General features: G+C 39.3%; 3 protein-coding genes across 3 annotated transcripts; 1 reads left to right on the top strand and 2 right to left on the bottom strand.

Moving 5' to 3' along the window:
* Positions 1 to 216: 216 nt before the first annotated feature.
* On the bottom strand, positions 217 to 4,554 carry LOC128449769 (1-phosphatidylinositol phosphodiesterase). The gene is made up of 3 exons (XM_053433066.1): positions 4,407 to 4,554; positions 1,400 to 1,473; positions 217 to 1,266 (listed from the first exon to the last, which is right to left on the bottom strand). Exons 2-3 carry the CDS (start codon positions 1,450 to 1,452, stop codon positions 417 to 419), a joined length of 903 nt encoding a protein of 300 aa, XP_053289041.1. The 5' UTR covers positions 1,453 to 1,473; positions 4,407 to 4,554; the 3' UTR covers positions 217 to 416.
* On the top strand, positions 2,917 to 8,917 carry LOC128449768 (ubiquilin-4). The gene is made up of 7 exons (XM_053433065.1): positions 2,917 to 3,098; positions 5,030 to 5,181; positions 5,263 to 5,426; positions 5,906 to 6,168; positions 6,324 to 6,439; positions 6,744 to 6,891; positions 7,257 to 8,917. The coding sequence occupies exons 1-7, from the start codon at positions 2,943 to 2,945 to the stop codon at positions 7,389 to 7,391; spliced, it is 1,134 nt and encodes a 377-aa protein (XP_053289040.1). The 5' UTR covers positions 2,917 to 2,942; the 3' UTR covers positions 7,392 to 8,917.
* Positions 8,918 to 13,434: 4,517 nt separating this feature from the next.
* On the bottom strand, positions 13,435 to 15,254 carry LOC128449172 (sialic acid-binding Ig-like lectin 14). The gene is made up of 3 exons (XM_053432223.1): positions 15,129 to 15,254; positions 14,387 to 14,794; positions 13,435 to 13,763 (listed from the first exon to the last, which is right to left on the bottom strand). Exons 1-3 carry the CDS (start codon positions 15,187 to 15,189, stop codon positions 13,435 to 13,437), a joined length of 798 nt encoding a protein of 265 aa, XP_053288198.1. The 5' UTR covers positions 15,190 to 15,254.
* Positions 15,255 to 21,459: the final 6,205 nt, after the last annotated feature.

Here is a 21,459-nt window from a genome sequence, read left to right on the forward strand (position 1 = left end):
ACGCTCCCATTCAGTTCCCATCTCACCTTTTATTTATCTGGTTATATTGTGAATAAACTCTTTATTTCCGTGACACCATCACGTTCCTCTGTGTTTGTTCTCCTGGTCTCGTTCACATGTGTGACGCCCTTTTTCTCCCCGTGGACGAATCTCAGGGACGTAACAAACAAAGACTCAGACACGTGATGTCACTTAGCAAACAAGACTTCAAATCAATGAGGAGGAGGCAGTAATCTTTATTTTTTATCTTAATTATGGTCAGAAAACAATTGTGAATAATGCATTCTTCAGAAATCAACTGACAGGGAAGAGTAAAGAATCAGTTTGGCTTTACAAGAGATTTATTACTTCTTTCTAGAGAGTAAAATGAAGAGTGAGCCGGAAACCTTCTTGTTGGAGAACGACCACTCTACCCCCTATTCCACACCGCCCCAGTTGACATTAATAACAGTTTGAATGAGGTCGATGCCAGGGAAGTCCATGGCAATGATACCAAAGCATGGTCTTGGATTGTTAGGGTAAAACTGCCTCATGTACTGATCAAGCCATGGGTTTACCTTCTCAGCCACTCGCTTTGGAGTCAGGAACATTCCCCCGAAAGTACCGAAGCCAGTGCCACTGGTGTAGGTCATCACAGCATTATCCCCTCCGCAGGCTTCATTGGCTTGGTTCAGCTGTTTTATTATTCTGTTGTCTTTATCTTTAACGTTGGTAACCTTGCTTTTACCTTCTGTCTCCACCAGAGGGATTCCTAGAGTGAAGGTGCTCTCCTGCAAAAAGACAATCTTCCCCCTGACTTGACCCATGTTGGGCATCCCAGAGGTCACCCAGACGTGCTGGTCGTTGCCAATCAGACTCCGCACCTTGTTGTTGACTGTGGATTTCTCTAAAGGCTCCGGTTGCACTCTAATGAGCACCGCCTCGGTCTTGAACTCGGACATGAAGGCTTTCACTGTGTCCAGGACCTCTTTGAAAGTGCTGCGCTGATACATCACGCCGTGCATGACGTAGAGGGTGTCAAACAGAGAGAACACTTTGAGATCCAAAAAACGGATGCCAGCCCTCAGCTGATCGTTCAGGGTCCAAGCCTGGCATTTGCCCTCTGGGCCTCCGTAGCGGGCCATGGTATCGTGGGTACCAGGGATGGTCAAGAGCGACAGGGTGCGGAAATCCTGCACGCCTGCCATCCACGCGACTTTGTAGGACCCAGGGAGTATGAGGTTTTTGTTGTCGTTGAAGAAAACATCTTTTCCGTGGCACAAAAGGCTGATGATGTAGAAGATTTTGATTGTTACAATAACCCCAGTGCCAACAAATTGCAGCATTTGCAGTACTTGTTATTTCCATATAAAAACAACATATTCTTTACTTTTATGTACAAAATTCATATAGTACTTACAGGACAGATAGCAAAACATGCTGGAAAAACAGGCACTTGTGACCAGCCTTCATTCTTGCAGAAAGTTGAGAAATCTAGCAAAGGATATGGACAAAATTATACATTTAACACATCACAAACATCGGTTAAATTGCAAATTAAGTATCCAATCAAGTTGGTTTTCAGAAAATTCAACAGTTTTCCACTATACCTTCGAGCGAGGAGGATTTCACAGGCAACCGCTGCAATGGTCAGAATAGTGACCTTGCAAAACAGAAATCCAAAACTTATATTGTTTGCTTATCTGAGAATTTGTAGGTGTGGGCCACAGTAATCAGCTGTATGAATCAGACTGATTGTTCTTGATATGGAACAATGAATCCTGTTGGCTCAGATTGTGGTGTTTGAGAAGGTGGATCCCTTCAAGGTGAAAAGAAACCGATAAGATACGATTTTTCAGATTTTCAATAGAAATTATCTCAATCCATGCTGCTCCATCAGTGAAAATAAATAAATAAAAGATGACTCAGCAGTGCAATGAGAGCCAAATGAACCAAACCACCTAGTAGTGGAAAGCATGATCACACAATCACTTAATTACTGCTCTTAAAGTACAATTTTGTGGTAGTTTTACTTTAATTTAGTATATTTGTTCCAGTATTTGTGCACTTCAAAGGCCAACATTGTACTTTTTACAACACTAAACTTATTTTACATCATTAGTGCCGCATAACTTTATTTTTTGTGCAATAGCTGAATGTGACTTGTAGTATAAAGCATTTGAGTTGTGATCAAGGCCAGAAAATCTCTGTAAATAAATGCAGTCCACTACAATTAATATAGTCCCACCTTTTTCAGCTGCAACAATAAAATTCATTTTAATTCAATTATAAAATGTATATTATTCTGAATTAGGCCCTTTTCCATTGGAATACTTAAACCTTTGGTTATTATTTTAATGATAAAATATAATTTTACTTGGTTAAGAGAGTATTTCAACACTGATATTTCTAAAGATCTGTCCACTATTACTGACATGTAATGAATAAATAATGTTTGTTGCATGGCTCAGGTCAGATCTTGATGAAAAAACATCTGGCAAATATCGGAGACTAATATTTATGAGTGTGGTGCAGATTTGTTGAATTTATGTGGACTCTTGGGCCTTGGCTGAGATCTGCACGCCACTAAGTGCTATTTGTGTATTTAAGATAAGATAAGATAATTCTTAATTAGTCCCACATTGGGGAAATTTACAACATTACAGCAATAAGTAATAATAAGTTGCATGCAATACTTGTATGGGATATATAGTATGTAAATATATATGAAAATTATAAATTATAAAGTAATATTCCAGTTCTGTATATAAGTAAGTTACTTTACAACTCTGGTATAAGAAATATCACACACACAAAAAACTACAATCACGAAAAATATGTCACTTTCTTCTTCTTTCAAACTGTAGAGCCTGCAGTTCAGCTGAGTATCGATAGGCGGCGGCAGCACGCCGAAGCAAAGTCAACTCTGCAGCGAACGATAGCAGAAGAAGAAATCGGTAAAGATGGCGGAGAAGAGCAGCAGCAGCAGCAGCGACCACACGCAGGACGTCACTGCGGATAAAGGTGAATCTCCCGGAGGCAACTCGATGGTGATTAACGTCCGGACGCCGGAGGGGACGGAGAAAATAGCGATTTGGGAGGAGTCCACTGTTTCCCAGGTGCGTCCATTGACCCGCTTCCATCGTGCTACGAGGTTAGCTAGCTCCACCTGCAGCTGTCAGCTGGTCTGACGTTAATTAATCCACTGGTTTGTGACACATCATCCCATCGATCACTGGGAATTAGGGGGGGGGGAAAAGGTCAACACGATCGAACTGTGGACATTTTCTACATATCAGATGTTTTTTATTATTTTATTTTAATCTGCCCACAACTACCGAAGTGTTTTTGTAGGGGGGGCGGTGCAGTTGGTGGAAATACAGGTTCTCAACTCTCTTTGCTGTGTGAGCACATTGGCGTGTCATTGGACTCACACATCAAAGACACAAGCTAATGTTTGATTGTGAAGAACATCTCACAGACAAGAGTAACAAAGTGCGTCACAGGGCAACAATAAGACGCCATGCAGATTCTAAAAACAGAAAACAAACACATGTACGATCTAGAGCGAATAACGCAGAGTCCAGTGACGTGCACAGGGAGAAATAAACTGCCTATTTGCACATAACTGTCTTTTGATTGAATCCACAGACTCAGTTGAAACTTGAAGATGTAAGTAGGATCCACACTTCCACTCAAATGTCCCAAAAGCTTGGTCACCACATGTCTTCGGACGGGTCTGTGGAACTTGTAATAGATTGAAATGACCCTCACCCAAAAGAGAGCGAGTGGGTCAATAAGCGTGGACTAGATCTATGAGATGAGTAATATCTCACAATAATGAAAAAGCTCCTTAATAATGGGGAACAAGTTTCTCTATTTGCAATTATTGAGTTTCCCAGTATTTAAAGATGTAGACAAATTTATTATTTTAATAAACAAACTCAAAAGAAAGTTTAAGCTGCTACGAACGCAAACTAACCCTTTTAATTTGAGATACTAAATCATTATTTCAAGAACTTGATGTAATGAGCTCTATGACAGAATAAAACATTGTCATGGTTGTTTATTAATGGATTTCTGTGGAGTCCAATGTCGGCAGCATGATGGAGATTAAACTGGGAGGAAGTGGGGAAGATATGTCAAAGTTATAACGTCTTCAAAAGCCATTTGGGATTCTTTTACAGAAATTGAAGGTTGTCACTTTGACCTGAATGTTAACAGATAAACAAAGGGCACAAGCTGGGGCTAACCCGAGGGCGGCGGTAATGCACCTCTCAGTTGTTTGCAAACCACCAACAAACAACACAAGAAGAAGAAGATGAGAACCGGTTTCCCACCAGGACCTGGTTAAACCGTTGTGGCAGGCCGAGTGAGATTAGATGTTACTCTACAAACAGGAGAAACATCAAAAGCAGAAGACTTACCTTATCTTACATAATCTGTCCTCTGGTGAAGCTGACAGCTCGCTGATAAGTGAACTTTTCCCTAGGAGGCAGGGCGCTGTTGACCAACATCACTAAACAAACCAGAGTGCTGATAGTGATCCCCCACACTTCGATGCTGATCTGTGAAACTGTTTCCCAACACAATCTGAGGGTGTAACCTCTGTGACCAACCCAGTGGTGCCCGCATGTCTAGATTAAACAAAAGCTTTGCTGCATCAAATTCACACTATAGGTGGCAGTATCTAGTTTGACAGTAATAACTGCAAAAAGACTACAAACAAATACATCTAAGAATAAATGGTTCGAAACTAGAGTCTTGCATATGGTACAAGTTGCAGTTTTACTTGTGGGACTTTTGTTTCAGGTGTAACCACCATGTGGGCAAAGTGTGAACTAAAATAATTTTAGAACGAGATCTTCACAAAGCACCCATCTTCAAAAGAGGTGCACCAGATTGCATATTAATGTAGGATCATGTTGTGCTTATTTAGTTCTGATCCTCTCTAATATTTGCAACTAATTAAATCACCAAAACCTGCATTTCTTCCTGACTTTGCCCTGCTGGTAATTTACCATCATTCTTTATTTTCTCATGTGTCCAGTTTAGACAGGAAGTATCCAAACGATATGAGGCCTCCCAGAACCAACTGGTGCTGATATTCACAGGGAAGGTTCTAAAGGATACTGATACTCTGAAGCAGTATGGCATCAAAGACGGTCACACCGTTCATCTTGTTATCAAGAACATTCCAAAGTAAGTATAGTCTATGAGATCTGTGTTAAGAGGTCGCTTATGTGTGGTGAGATTATTATTTGATTCCTGCTGTCTCTTAAGATCAACAGATGGCCGTGCATCTCAGACCAGTTCCACTACTTCACCACCTCAACAGAACACCATCAGCACCAGCACCAGTACCAGCACCACCAGCAGCAGCACCCCCAGCCCCACTGTAGCAGGCAGCACGGGTCAGACACCGATACAACCTGCTAATGCAATGAGTAAGAATGTTTAACATACATTTATTTTGTTGCTTTTTGCTCTGCAGGGAGATTCAGGATTTGAAGTTTTTTTTATGAGACTTTTTTAGCATTCTAAGAGGACTGAGTCTGAAGTCTTGTCGTGTTTCTGTGTAACATGAGTGCTGCAGAAAGAAACTCGCCCTGATTAATATACTTAGAATGCAAGGCAGATGAACCTGTAGCTCTCAGCATGAGGCAGGGTCTTCAAAATTGGGGAAAGGTCTTGGTTTGTCCATCTAACTTTCTAATAGCTTTTCAGTCACGTAAGCTGAAGCATTCAGTGTCACCTGCTCTTGTAGAGACACAACACATTGTTGTACTGCTGCATGTGTCATGTGACTACATACATACGTTTTTCGCCCCTTGCACTCAATGAGATACTACATGTTATTGGTTCCACCATGCCACGTGCCCACACACCTGCCAATAACTTGTTGACCTGTATCCTTCCTCCTCAGGTGGACTTGGCGACCTGTCCGGCTTGTTAGGTCTCGGCATGGGTTCACCCAACTTAATGGAGATGCAGCAGCAGATGCAGAGGCAGATGATGTCCAACCCACAGATGCTGTCGCAGATCATGGGGAACCCGATGTTCCGGAACGTGATGTCCAACCCAGACCTGATGAGACAGATGATGCCAGGCAATTCTCCGATGCAGCAGCTCCTCGAACAAAACCCAAACGTTTCTCGCATGTTCAACAACCCTGAGTTTATGAGACAGGTCAGAGCAGAGCTTTACATTGTACCGTTCAGCAGGAAAGGCATGGGGATTTCCAAGTTTACTTTTGTGCCCAAGACAATATGAAATAATATTTTCAGGAAATTGGGGCTTGGCAGGTTTTAAAGCTGATTTTTAATCTAATTGTCTTTGAGCAGTTGCAGAATCCTGAAACCCTTTCTACGATGAGCAACCCCAGAGTCAGACAGGCCCTCGAACAGATCCAACAGGGCCTGCAGATATTACAGACGGAAGTGCCAGGATTCGTGTCCAGGTACTAGTTACACCTGATTCCACATATTCCTCCTTGGGTCTCTTGAAAGGCAGTAGATTAATCCAAGCTATTATTATTATTAAGATGTTGGTGGAAAGAAACTTCTTCCAAACATCGAAACTTCAGGGCGAACTCTTGGTGTTTAGGGAAGGTTGTGTTGCTAAATACTAGCATGTTGTGTCCAGTTTAGTATCACTTTACATAATTATATATTGATTTAAAGAGGGTTTACTCTCTCTCAGGTATTTAAAGCTGCTATAAAGCTTTATTTTGTATTTATTTGAATGTATTCTTTTACCTCCAGTGTGCCTACTGGTGGTCTCACAGTTCCTCCAGCCACAGGGAGCAGTGTCCCTCCACAGAACTCCCCCTCTGCTGACTTACCACCAGGATCCATTCCCTCTCAGCAGATGCAGCAGATCTTACAGATGTTTTCAGGCGGTGGAGCAACGGTACGTTTAATCTGGATGCAACAACTTGCTAGTTTATTGAGAAAGACAAATCGATAATGTTGCCTGTAAATGTGACTTGCATTATACATAAATACAGGTTCAAATGGGTAAGATTAAAATAAAATAAAAAATTAAGTGAAAGTAAAAGGGTTTTATGTTATTCACAGTTTAAAGACCTATACAGAAAAATGTAATCATGACATATGAGAGGAGGAATTTGTCTTTGTATTATGATGCAGAAATTGTGCACGAAGTAGAAGTACTGTAAATATAGTTAAGCCCAAGATTTTGTGTCTTCTCTCTCACCACGTACTGACAGTTATCACAATCTTACGCCGTCTCTTCCCTCACACCTTCACCTTCAGGTGCCGGAGGCTCGTTTTCAGCAGCAGCTTGACCAGCTCAACGCCATGGGCTTCATCAACCGGGAAGCTAACCTGCAGGCGCTTATCGCGACCGGAGGGGACGTCAACGCTGCCGTTGAAAGACTGTTGGTCTGATGCGCTCAGTTCCTTTTGGGGATTGACGCTGGACGACCATTGTAAAAAAACACAATAGTACAGATGTTGCTTCGTCAAAATGTCGCGGGATGGCGCTGTAGATGTTGTGTGGGGTCAATTTATAAAAGTCAACTTATAAAAGTACAGCAACCAGGTTGGATGATGTTTGTTTCTGGGTTGTGTTGAAAGACTGGTGGCCTAATGCGCTCAGTTCATTTTAGGGATTGACGCTTGAAAGACTGGTGGAGTTGGGGACTAGCGATGGAGATTTGAAAATATATTTAATTAAATTGATCTAGATACATTCAGTCCTCTATGACATTCAAGTCTGACCTAAACCCCAGATAGAGTTAGAGCTGTTACTGTCACTTGTTTCCATTAATCTGAAAATCAGACACCACAACGGTCACAGCCAGTTTCTCTTGCTAGTGCAGACGGAGACAGTTTCAGGCATGACGGATGCACCTTTACGTCTTCCACACGAGGACGCAGAGAAATTGAAGTTAAGCTTGTGTTTTTATATTATTTAATAATAATAAAAAGTATTGTATTTTAGTCTAACAGTTTTAAAACTGGGTTCTGTTGCAGTAGGTTGGGTGATGTTCCTGTCTGGGCACTCGGCTTGTTTGTTATGTGATTTATTTTCACTCTTGAGCCTTAATCTTTCCTAATTGACAGGAATTTATTAACTTATCTATAATATTTTATCCTGATTTCTTTTTTTTACGCATATTTTCTTTCCTCAGAACTGTTTAAAGTACTTCATCAGCTTTTCATGGTTGTTTCTGCTGCGTTAATGTTTCCAGGAGAAAGTGAAATGTTCAGGTTGTTGGACCAAGGCTCTGATACTGTTATGTTAGAATAAGATAAAATAAACTGTAAAGCAACATTGGCTCGACATGATTTTGTTGGTGGGTTTTCTCACATTAGTAAGGAGGTGAAGTAAATTCTATTAATGATTACAAATGACAACAAGCCATTTGACATAATATGATTGTGTATTTCCATACATGTCGTGTCATACCTTAATCTATTTGATGGAAGCTGCAAAATACTGCAAAGATTAAATGTAAAATCTTTTGTCTACCTTTGGACTTTCGACCAAATGTTCTTTGTAGATGTGAAAGTAATTGCATAAAGTTTAGTTTGCAATAGATTTGAATCCATGGTTGTAATGTTTAGTCTACAACCCCCCCCTCCTCCGAATCTAACATATGTTTGTTTAATGTCTCAGTCACTGACAGTTCTGTGCAGTGATGGAGAAAGAGATTAAACAGAGTAAATGTAGAAATTGCAAAAAAATAATAACAGTCAGCCCCAGTGTGCCATGTGGCAGCCTTCAAGCTGTTCGGTGTGGATTTGGTGATCTCCTCTGTTAAGCTGCGTCTCCTGTTTTGGTTGCGTGACCATCTCATTTGTTTAGGTTGTGGTTGTGAGTTAAATTTGTACTGCTGTTTGTCAGTGTCTTTCCTTTTAAGAAAGTTGTTTTCAGTTCATTATTAATAAATTACTCTTTTGTTCATTCATCCGTTGCCCATGATTCTCTTTCCCTGGGTTATTAGGGCCCGAGCACGACAATGCAAGAAGCTTCATAAAATGCAAGGAGTTGTTTCATAAACATTATGAAAGCATAAGCTTTCATAAAGTTCACGATCCAACAATAAAGTTCATCATTTGTTCAAACATATTTCATTTTATTTTGAGCAACAGGATATTTACATTTCATGTGTGTGGGTTTGGATTAAGCTCACAACACTGGAAAGCACAAAAAAAACATTCAGCAGTGATTCTCAGCATTTCTTATCTAACTGCATGTCATTTATATATATATAGATTATATAAAAAGTTATTAATACAATAATTTTACATTTTAAGTTGCAAAATAAGGATTTTAACCGTTTACCCCTCACATTTAGCTTTGTTCACTATTTTCTCCAGAGCCTTTAATTAACAGTTTTAAATATTGATATATTATATTTAAGCTCAGTAATGTAACTTCTGTGCCTTCTTGCTAACTTGTTTTAAAATATTCCTAATGGCAACACGATTTAACACATGAACTCTTCAGACTCTCTGTGATGACTTATTGTGAATATAAACTTCCTCAGGCCCGAGGTAGCTGTAAAAAGCAGGACGAGAACATCTCAGGTCAAATCCTGACGTCAGAGTATTAACTCTCATCTTGGTGTGAGCTGCTGGAGTCTCTGTTGGTCGTCTGACGTCGGGGCGTCGCTGTGAATCTCACCTGTGGAAAGTTCAGCTCCACTTCACCTTCACTGGTGTGGTCGTCAAGTAGATTTGGAGATGTTGGTGCACGTGCAGCTGCATCACTAACGTCATCATAGTCCTGCAGGCTCTCTGGTTCATTCTAGGATGAGAGTGAAGGTAGTTTATAGATTATTTGAGTGACACTCGCTGGATGTAAGTCACAATAAAGTTCATACAAGACTCACATCTGATTCTTTTAGGACTTGAAGACATTTTTCTTGATTTAATTGTTTTGTTTGTTGCACAGAATAAATGGGTGAAGGGGAGGTTTCATCTCCTGACGATTTTTGTTTCCTCTAACCACATGATTATCCAGCAGCAACTGAATCTCTTCATTCAGGCTCTAAAATGGATGCTGTACAGATTGACTTTTAACTATTGGCCCCAGTATACTGAGATATAAGTGTACTGACAGACAGCTACTGACAGGGCAAACAGTGAGGGCAGGATGTGGAAGAACAAGGAGGGAAAAGCAACAGCTTGAACAGTAAAAGACACATCTGCCTGTAGAGCCAGATTAATACTGATGATAGAAGATGGAAGGCAGTAGCTCTACATGGTCAATTTGAGTGGTTGGAGATATCATGATAGATTATTTATTATTTTAAAATCTAATGTGCACATGTTTTTTTTTTTTAGATCCTTGGATCTTGTGTTCTTAACATAAAATTAACAAAACATTCTGGGACTTTGGAGGCTTTGTAATATCACCATTAAAACATATTGGATTACATATTATTGAAATTATGACATCATTGAGAGTATTTAGAAGAATTAGTAGTTTTACAGCTGTAACAGGTCAGAAGTGATGAAGCAGAGTCTTAAATATCCTAAATCTTATAACTGTACTCTCCATCATCACTGTTTGCTATGATTTCCAATATACAAATAGTCCATTAGAAATAGATTTTTAAGTTTAAACAAATGTGTCATTACCGAAAAACCAGAAGGGGATTCGATGTTTGTTGTTCCTTGTTGAACAGATTTCCTCCAGTATCTGAAAACATAGAGGGACATGATGTGGTAAAACAAGCCAGACCATCTCTGAAATGTATTTATTTAATTTGATCAAATGCACTTCTTATTCATTCACCTTAAATTTACCACAATTACACTGATAATCATCAGGAGAAGTAGAGCAACAATGAGGAACCTCTGGTTCTCCAGATAGTTTCCTGTGGTCAGAAGAGAGAGAGCATCATATAGACACTGAGTTGTGAACATGGAGAATTATTTTAAACTTTATTCCTTGTGCAGATATTTATTTAAGACTGAACTAGAAATACTGTTCTGTAGTTGTTTACCTCCATCAACCAAGAGTCTGATGAGGCCACTGTGACCTTTGACCACTGATATCTAATCACTTCACAGTTTTGAGTTCTCATTGAAAGTTGAGGAATTTCTCTAAAGGCGGTTTTGTAAAATGACTTTCAAGAGGACAAGATACGTGTTTTGTGAGGCCACTGTGACCTTGACCTTTGACCTTTGACTGCCAAATCAAATCACTAACTCCTTGAGTCTAATTGTGTGTTTGTTCCCTCAAGGCGTTACGTGGGTATTGCTTTTACAATGCAAAAGTATGCTTTGTGAATTCACAGTTTTGTGAGGACACAATCTTAACCTTTGACCTCCACATTCTTATAATTTCCTTCCTGAATCACACTGAACATTTACATTTTAAGTTGAAAGAAATTCCCTCAAGATCTTCTTGAGATGTCACGTTCACAAACATAGGATGTACTGACGGACAAACAGAAAACATGATCTGATATAAACCTCCCACATGTCTCCTGAACAATAAAACACACACAGTTATAAGGTCTTGAAATTAACTCACGTTCAAACAGATGGACGGGATCAGACAAACTGTGATCTACTTCATTTTGTGCGATGCAGTAGTAGACTCCTGACTGGTTTGAGTACACTGTGTGGTTTTGATGCTTGGACACAATTTCCATCCTCTCCTCTCCCTGACTCCTCCTGTACCATGAGTAGTGTTGGACTGGGGGAAAGCTGTGACTGAAGCAGCTCAGCATCACGGAGCTCCTCCCGTCAAGCTCCTGCTTCTCTGCCGACTCCGTGATGTGTGTGTGTTTTGGAGAAACTAGCCGGGAAATTCAGGAGAAAAGACAAAGTCATTTTCTGAACATCATCAAAGAGCAAAAATGAATAACACAACAAATCTTTAAAGCCAGACTGAGAAGAATGTGAAACTTTAAATGGGAGGATAAAACAGACTGGCTTCAGATTCACCTGGTGAAACTATCAATTTTTTTCTCAACAATCTCTCTTTGAAGAAAACTACAGCCACTGATTTAAGGTTACTGTTCCTTTTTTTTAACTTATTTTTTAGCAGGTTTGCTAAACGTTATTTTGAATGATTTGTTCAAAAAGTCTATCTGAAATAGATTTTTGAAGTATAAACAACTTTAAATGTCGATAAATAATAAACAAAGCTTTTGTACTAAGACAAAGTTTGGGAACAGAGTTTTAGAAATAAGAACCCCGAAGCTCTGCAACACCCTGACTAGCTTAAAACTAAAACTAATACTTTTATCTTACTTCCCTCTATAATTTACATACTTCTAGTTTTTATTATTTTTTTGTAATTTGGGAATCACTTTGTTACGTTGTTTTGTGAAGTGCAATTTAAATATATCAAGTTATGACAACAACCACTTTAGTCATGTTGAAATAGACGTTTTCAGTTCAAAGAAATGTTGGATAAGTTTAATGAATGAATTAATTTAAACAATAGTGAAAAGAACCCTGTGGTGTTTTTGACATTGTGGAGTAATGTTCTCTTCTTTTTAGAACCTTCCTATCTGAAAAATACATAAGAAAAGCTACTTTTTTATAGATTGATTGTCTAAAGGAAGATTTGGTTTGATCTGTTTGGTTAAAAAAAAAAGGCTGCAGCTGAAACAATCACATTTCACCACCAACTCCTCCCACTCGCTGTCCTTTGAGCCCTCAGTGTTCTGGGCACGGCAGAAGTCACAGTAAACTTGTGGGAGAGAGAGTTGATGGGTCGTGAATTAAGATTATTTTCAGCGATTTTGAAAGACCGATTATTTGTGTTGATCCTCATCAAGGTGAGAGTTGACTGTGGGAAACTTTCAACAGTGCAGCTGACTCTGATGGTTTGACCTTCTGTGACCTCAGAACTCATATACAGTATAGGTTCAGTGGGCGGGTCTGTAGAGAGGAAGCAGAATCTTCTTTAAAAAGGCACATTATGATTTTATTGTTGTTCTTCCCTCTAGCCTGTGTTTAATAGGTTTCTTGTCAATGTAAAAGTTCTGCAGAGCAAAAGATCCAACAATCTTTGGTAAAGGGAGCTCCTCTCCTGAAGCTCCTAAACTCCTCTTCATCAGTCCAGCCCATACGATTTAATGTACTAAGAAAAAGTTGGGGGGACAAAGCCTTTGAAACAAGAGCCCTGAGCTCTGCTATGACATTAAAGATAGAGAGAGTGGCAGTTCCTCTTTCTTCTTTGTAATAGAGCAAGTCATTGATTGTGGTTTTCCACAGAGTTGTTCCTGTTCCATTTCTGCTGCTTTGATCAGAAACTTTAGTCCACGTGATCCGCGATGGAAGGAAACCTTCAACAGTTCACTTCAGAGTCAGAGTCTTGTCCTCACTAACACATTTTGGGTTAATCTGACTTCCTTCACATCTACGATAGATAAACACACGTTGCACAGTCATATAATGTGGTTAAAGCACAAAGTTTCTTGTTGTAAAATTCAGCCCCTCAGAAATGAAGTAGTTTCTACTCACAGCTCACACTCAGAGTCGCCGTCTCCTCTGTGCTCACGTGTCCTTGGAAGAGGACCGTGCAGGTGATGTTGGTTCCGTGATGTTCAGCTGAAGGGGAGAAGGACAGAGTCGAGCTGCGTCTCTTAGCGAACTCAGCCACATTCTCAGTTTCGAAGGCCGTGATGTTTCCTGTGAGGTCAGCGTCGCTCTCTCCTCTTCCTCGCCACCTCCAGGTGAATGTAGGTTCAGATCCAGAGCAGAGACCAGGAGCTGTGCAGGTCAGTGTGGTCAGCTGTCCTTCCGTCAGAGGTGGAATCATCACTGTGGGCCTCTGACTCAGACCTGATGGGAGACCAGTTCATGAATGGAGTCAGATCAGAACGTCATCATTCACTTCATTCACATTTTTTTAAATGGGGCAACGATAGGAATCTGCATCAGCTAAACAACGGCCAAAATGACTTTAGGTCCCACCCATAGGCTGTGAATGAAGATGGACGACATGACAGCTCCACTAAAGTGAAGCCAAATTCCCTTGATCCCACTCTGGTGGTTGCCACCTCCATGTTAGTAAATGGGACATGGATCAAAAACTCAAACTTCACCTCAAATGAACTTTTCACAAGAACTGTTTCCTTCACTTCCAGGAGATCATATCACACTGATGTTTGTTAAATTGCAAATTCTTCAGAAAGTTTGTTTCTAATACGTTTTTTGGTGTTAGCCTCTGTAACGGGATGAAACATCTTAGCTGGTCTTACAATCGGTTGAGCCCATGTACTGACGGGACTTTGACACCACTCCACATCACAACATCTCTACTGTGCAAACTTTGACACCAAAAGTGCAACGTGGCATCACACGTATTTTGTACAACGGAAGGAAATGGAGAAGTGTTGTTCATGTTTATTTGCAGCCTATGGCCCAGAAACACCAAACATGTCATACAGCAGGATGGTTCATACCTTGAACAGAGACAGTTGCTCTTTGGAGGAAATTATATGAACCTTCACTCGGTGAAGTGTTAACTTTGAGTTGATATGTTCCAGAGTCCGACTCCTTCAGGTCATTGACGATGATGCTGCAGTTTTTCTGGCTCACATCAGACTCCAGCAGTGACACTCGTCCTTTAAACTCCGACTGAACCTTATCGCTGAAGGTGTTACTGTTGAAAATCCTGTCTCCATCACCACATCTCTGTTTGGTCGATTCACATTTAAACCAAACTATATGTAAGACTTTGATATCCTCAGGAACAGTGAAGGAGCATGGTATCACGACACAGAGTCCGGCCTCCGCTGTTATTTCTCCTTCAACTAGAGTGATACAGTAATCTGTCAACGGACGACTTTGTTTCCCCCACACTGAAGAACCTGTTAATGCAAACATTAAGAGAAAAACAGGAGGAGAGATTTTTTAAACTTTTAAAATATACCAAAAAAGAAGAAAGGCTACTTAAAAAAAATAGAACATGTGAATCTGTCCTTTTTACACAGTTTTATATATATATATGAAATGAGGTCAGCAAACACGACACAGAGGAATTCCAATATTCAACGTATTATACATTGAAAAACAAATGTATAGTTGAAATCCTAATCCCAAATTAAACCTTGTCAGTAGCAAATTGTTTTAATGGCAAACTATTTCCACCTATTTTCTTCATAACTATAAAGTTGGCATATAAATAAAATAAAAAGTGAATACCTGTCTCAGCATCGCTGACTCTCACAGAGAAAAGCAGAGTCGCCCAGATGAGAACAAACATCTCTTCTTCTTCTTCTTCCTCCAACGAACCTGACACAGAACATACAGTAACGGAACCAGAGGAAAGTCTACCATCGAAATCATCGTCTTAATAAAGGATGCTGCACGTTCAGATTTTCCTCTTTTAGGAGAACAAGCAGCAGCTCTGAATCGATTTACATCTCACACCTTCCCTTCACCAGCAAAGCCAGGAATGTGGCAAAGATGGTTACATAAGCCTTTACATTTCAGAACATTATATATGTCAAGCATTAGTTAAATGTTGTATTTTACCTTCTCTCTCCCTCTCTCTCTGTTTCTGCTCTGAAGTGACTTCTGCTCTTGTTGCTTTTCTGTCAACTCCCCAATTATCACACTCAACCGTTTAAGGAAGTCACTGCTGAGAAATGTTTTTCCTGTGCACATCGACAGGCTTTTACACACTGTGATGTGTAAGAGGCTGGAACACCATATTTGTCTTTGTGTATTTTAATAGGAGCTTTCTGCAGAAAGGATCAACAAAGAGAGTCACAGGGATCTCAGTGAAGATGGAGAACAGTCAAATGCAAGGATCTTATATAGAAGAACTAAGGCCGTTTGTCCGATCCAGTTCAGACTGGTTCTGTAGGCCAAGTTTGAGACAGGAATTAGTTTTTCTCAGTTGTTAACACACAAAAAGCGAATATTCTGCACAATTTGCACAACCTTCACTTCATGTACCAATCGCTCGACCCAGTTTGGCACTACTTCACACTCCCTTATCTGCATTAGACTCTGATTTCCTTCATTACACTCTGATGTCAATTACACATCACCTTGTTGTCAAAACACTACACACAATGTTCAGTTGTTGCACACACTTCTCAAGTAAAATCTCAAAGCATCAACCTACAACACATAAATACTCAAATCTCTAAACATTCAGGTCTGTTGAGCCTCTGTGTTGTTTGATGAACAATGGAGAACTTGGAAGATATCGACAACCAGAGAAGGAGAGGGGTAAGAGTGAGAGGAGGAGGAGGAGGAGGAAGAGGTGATGCCTAATTCATTTTTGTGAAGGGGGAGGGGGAGGGGGAGGGGTGAGCAGGCCGGTTTACAGTACTGTACTGTTCTCTGTGTGTACCGAAATAAACCTTTTTATGCTGCATATTTGTGTGCTGTTTTATGTTTGACTATGAAAAAAGTAGGCCTACACTGAGAAATTTACAAAAGGAGAAATGGCTCATTCATTCATATGGTGTTTTCCATTTCGATGATTGTGTTTTCAATTTTGCACTTCAGTGTGCTGTAAATGCTTGATAGTGTGCAAGCAAATGCTTAGTTGTGTGTTCCCAATGAATGGTATGTGTGTGTCATTTGAAAATATGGCTGTGTGTACCAAATGAAAACACGAGTTCCATTTTGTGAACAGGTAAGAGATTTGATGGCAAAGAGTCATCTTGCAAAGGGAGTGTCAGGTTTAGCATTTTGTGTGTGAGGTTTTCAGTTGTCTGTGTGCAGTTTTGAGAAGCCGTTATTGTTTTGAAAAACGTGTGTTAACAATTGTGAAAAACTGTAAGAAGACATTTAGAAACATTACACCTCAGTCACATGCAGGCACGTGCATAGACATTTTGGGCGGCAGGTGCTCAAACCAAAAAAAGGGCACCTATTGCCAAAATTATTTATGAAGTTAAAAATAATAATAATAAATAAATAGTAGAACAGTAAAACTGCCTTTAAATTCTCTGCCTGTCTGTCTGCCTGTCTGTCTGTCTGCCTGTCTGTCAGTATCTCTCTCCCTGTCTCTAGTGAGCGCCGCCGAGCATGTCGGGGCGAAATTTGTGCACGTGCCTGCTCACATGCATGTGTTCTTTTTCAAGACGTGATTTAAGGTTTAAATGGTCCGTTGATAGAAATGCATCACAAAATAATGTGCTTTCTTGACGCAATGCATTTTGTGTGTACATGCATGTTCCCGAAACTCTTTCACACTGTGACATGTTCACAAATCAAACAATAATATCAATAAACTTAAAGTTCATAATTTGTTCAAACATATTTCATTTTTATTTTGAGCAACAGGATATTGACATTTCATGTGTGTGGGTTTGGATTAAGTTCACAACACTGGAAAGCACAAAAAAAAACATTCAGCAGTGATTCTCAGCATTTCTTATATAGCTGCATGTCATTTATATAAATATAGATTATATAAAAAGTTATTAATACAATAATTTTACATTTTAAGTTGCAAAATAAGGATTTTAACCGTTTACCCCTCACATTTAGCTTTGTTCACTATTTTCTCCAGAACCTTTAATTAACAGTTTTAAATATTGATATATTATATTTAAGCTCAGTAATGTAACTTCTGTGCCTTCTTGCTAACTAGTTTTAAAATACTCCTAATGGCAACATGGTTTAACACATGAACTCTTCAGACTCTCTGTGATGATTTATTGTGAATATAAACTTCCTCAGGCCCGAGGTAGCTGTAAAAAGCAGGACGAGAACATCTCGGGTCAAATCCTGACGTCAGAGTATTAACTCTCATCTTGGTGTGAGCTGCTGGAGTCTCTGTTGGTCGTCTGACGTCGGGGCGTCGCTGTGAATCTCACCTGTGGAAAGTTCAGCTCCACTTCACCTTCACTGGTGTGGTCGTCAAGTAGATTTGGAGATGTTGGTGCACGTGCAGCTGCATCACTAACGTCATCATAGTCCTGCAGGCTCTCTGGTTCCTTCTAGGATGAGAGTGGAGGTAGTTTATAGATTATTTGAGTGACACTCGCTGGATGTAAGTCACAATAAAGTTCATACAAGACTCACATCTGATTCTCTAAGGACTTGAAGACATTTTTCTTGATTTAATTGTTTTGTTTGTTGCACAGAATAAATGGGTGAAGGGGAGGTTTCATCTCCTGATGAGTTTTGTTTCCTCTAACCACATGATTATCCAGCAGCAACTGAATCTCTTCATTCATACTCTAAAATGGATGCTGTACAGATTGTCTTTTAAATAATGGCCCCAGTATACTGAGATATAAGTGTACTGATAGACAGCTACTGACAGGGCAAACAGTGAGGGCAGGATACGGAAGAACAAGGAGGGGAAAGCAACAGCTTGAACAGTAAAAGACACATCTGCCTGTAGAGCCAGATTATTACTGATGATAGAAGATGGAAGGCAGTAGCTCTACATGGTCAATTTGAGGGGTTGTAAATATCCTGACAGATTATTTTATATCATTTTAAAATCTAATGTGCACATGTTGTTTTGTTTCAGATCCTTGGATCTTGTGTTCTTAACATAAAATTAACAAAACATTCTGGGACTTTGGAGGCTTTGTAATATCACCATTAAAACATATTTGATTACATATTATTGAAATTATGACATCATTTAGAGTATTTAGAAGAATTAGTAGTTTTACAGCTGTAACAGGTCAGAAGAGATGAGGCAGAGGCTTAAATATCCTGAATCTTATACCTGTACTCTCCATAATCACTCTTTGCTATGATTTCCAATATACAAATAGTCAATTAGAAATAGATTTTTAAGTTTAAACAAATGTGTCATTACCGAAAATCCAGAAGGGGATTTGATGTTTGTTGTTCCTTGTTGAACAGATTTCCTCCAGTATCTGAAAACATAGAGGGACATGATGTGGTAAAACAAGCCAGACCATCTCTGAAATGTATTTATTTAATTTGATCAAATGCACTTCTTATTCATTCACCTTAAATTTACCACAATTACACTGATAATCATCAGGAGAAGTAGAGCAACAATGAGGAACCTCAGGTTCTCCAGATAGTCTCCTGTGGTCAAAAGAGAGAGAGCATCATATAGACACTGAATTGTGAACATGGAGAATTAGTTTAAACTTTATTCCTTGTGCAGATATTTATTTAAGACTGAATTAGAAATACTATTCTGTAGTTGTTTACCTCCATCAACCAAGATTCTGATGAGGCCACTGTGACCTTTGACCACTGATATCTAATCACCTCACAGTTTTGAGTTCTCATTGAAAGTTGAGGAATTTCTCTAAAGGCGGTTTTGTAAAATGACTTTCAAGAGGACAAGATACGTGTTTTGTGAGGCCACTGTGACATTGACCTTTGACCTTTGACTGCCAAATCAAATCACTAACTCCTTGAGTCTAATTGTGTGTTTGTTCCCTCAAGGCGTTACGTGGGTATTGCTTTTACAAGGCAAAAGTATGCTTTGTGAATTCACAGTTTTGTGAGGACACAATCTTAACCTTTGACCTCCACATTCTTATAATTTCATTCCTGAATCACACTGAACATTTACATTTTAAGTTTAAAGAAATTCCCTCAAGACCTTCTAGAGATGTCACATTCACAAACATAGGACGTATGGACAGACAACCAGAAAACATGATCTGATATAAACCTCTCACATGTCTCCTGAACAATAAAACACACAGTTATAAGGTCTTGAAATTCACTCACGTTCAAACAGATGGACGGGATCAGACAAACTGTGATCTACTTCATTTTGTGCGATGCAGTAGTAGACTCCTGACTGGTTTGAGTACACTGTGTGGTTTTGATGCTCTGACACAAGTTCATCCTTTTCCTCTCCCTGACTCTTCCTGTACCATGAGTAGTGTTGGACTGGGGGAAAGCTGTGACTGAAGCAGCTCAGCATCACGGAGCTCCTCCCGTCAAGCTCCTGCTTCTCTGCCGACTCCGTGATGTGTGTGTGTTTTGGAGAAACTAGCCGGGAAATTCAGGAGAAAAGACAACGTCATTTTCTGAACATCATCAAAGAGCAAAAATGAATAACAAAACAAATCTTTAAAGCCAGACTGAGAAGAATATGAAACTTTAAATGGGAGGATAAAACAGACTGGCTTCAGATTCACTTGGTGAAACTTCCAATTTTTTTCTCAACAATTTCTCTTTGAAATAAACTACAGCCACTGATTTAAGGTTACTGTTCCTTTTTTTTTTAACTTATTTTTTTAGCAGGTTTGCTAAACGTTATATTGAATGATTTGTCCAAAAAGTCTATCTGAAATAGATTTTTGAAGTATAAACAACTTGAAATGTCGTTAAATAATAAACAAAGCTTTTGTACTAAGACAAAGTTTGGGAACAGAGTTTTAGAAATAAGAACCCTGAAGCTCTGCAACACCCTGACTAGCTTAAAACTAAAACTAATACTTTCATCTTACTTCGCTCTATAATTTACATACTTCTAGTTTTTATTCTTTTATTTTTTATTTTTGAAAAAATTTTAATTTGTTTTTTAATTTATATTCATATTTTGATGTGTTTTTACTTTTTTTGTTATTTTGGAAGTACTTTGTAACGTTGTTTTGAGGAGTGCTATTTAAATAAATCAAGTTATGACCACAGGCCACTTTAGTCATGTTGAAATAGACGTTTTCAGTTCAACGAAATGTTGGATAAGTTTAATGAATTAATTAATTTACACCACAGTTAAAAGAACCCTGTTGTGTTTTTGACATTGTGGAGTAATGTTTTCTTCTTTTTGGAACCAGCACGTCTGATCAGTATTTACTTCATACACAGTAATGTAGAATATATCCTCCTTGTTTATCCATTCACCATCACAAGTGCATCATTCTACTCACATCTGACTTTAACCTCAGCTGGCTGTGACTTTCCACTTCCAATGTCATTGGTGGCTTCACAGCTGTACAGTCCACTGTCAGAGGGACTGGTTGAATTCACCCTGAAGGTCTGAGTCTGAGTCTGTTGGATGATTTCCTCTCTCCCATCAGTCGTCTTCCTCCAGGTGACAGAGCTCACTGGTGGGTTGGACTCGGCAGAACAGCTCAGTGTCAACAACACATTTTCCTTCACATCAAGACCAGGATTGGCTTGAACTGTCACATGGTTGGGACTGTCTGCAGTAACCAAAGATATAGAAAACAGAGAACTAAAAAAAGAAGATTTAACCACTTTCTAATATAATGGTCTTTATAACATAGAATAACCTGCATAATATATGTTTTTATGTTTCATCAGGATGTAAATCAAGGTAAGTTTGGAGACAGTGGATTAGGGATCACAATAACATGCAAACCTGTGAAAATAGAACATTGCATGAAACCAAAACGTATATACTATAAGAAACCGTATAATTACTGGGAGTCACAAGGCTTCATATCAACATAATTATACTTTACTCTGGTGGATGAATTACAGAGATTTAAGTAAAAGTAGAAATATCGCAGAGCAAAAATACTCCATTACAAGTGTAGGCTCTGAATTCATAATTAAAATAAGCAGCACAGTAATTTAAAGTGAG

Source organism: Pleuronectes platessa, chromosome 10, assembly GCF_947347685.1.
Source record: "Pleuronectes platessa chromosome 10, fPlePla1.1, whole genome shotgun sequence".
Lineage (NCBI taxonomy): Eukaryota > Metazoa > Chordata > Actinopteri > Pleuronectiformes > Pleuronectidae > Pleuronectes > Pleuronectes platessa.

Excerpts from the sequence above, each read along its gene's own strand:
- LOC128449769 (XM_053433066.1), bottom strand. The coding sequence starts at position 1,452 with ATGAAGGCTGGTCACAAGTGCCTGTTTTTCCAGCATGTTTTGCTATCT. Across the intron at positions 1,267-1,399 it reads CATGTTTTGCTATCTGTCCT|CCTTTTGTGCCACGGAAAAG; the intron begins GTAAGTACTATA and ends CTACATCATCAG.
- LOC128449768 (XM_053433065.1), top strand. The coding sequence starts at position 2,943 with ATGGCGGAGAAGAGCAGCAGCAGCAGCAGCGACCACACGCAGGACGTC. Across the intron at positions 5,182-5,262 it reads GTTATCAAGAACATTCCAAA|ATCAACAGATGGCCGTGCAT; the intron begins GTAAGTATAGTC and ends CTGTCTCTTAAG. Across the intron at positions 6,892-7,256 it reads TTTCAGGCGGTGGAGCAACG|GTGCCGGAGGCTCGTTTTCA; the intron begins GTACGTTTAATC and ends CTTCACCTTCAG.
- LOC128449172 (XM_053432223.1), bottom strand. The coding sequence starts at position 15,189 with ATGTTTGTTCTCATCTGGGCGACTCTGCTTTTCTCTGTGAGAGTCAGC. Across the intron at positions 14,795-15,128 it reads AGTCAGCGATGCTGAGACAG|GTTCTTCAGTGTGGGGGAAA; the intron begins GTATTCACTTTT and ends TTGCATTAACAG. Across the intron at positions 13,764-14,386 it reads AGCAACTGTCTCTGTTCAAG|GTCTGAGTCAGAGGCCCACA; the intron begins GTATGAACCATC and ends GTCTCCCATCAG.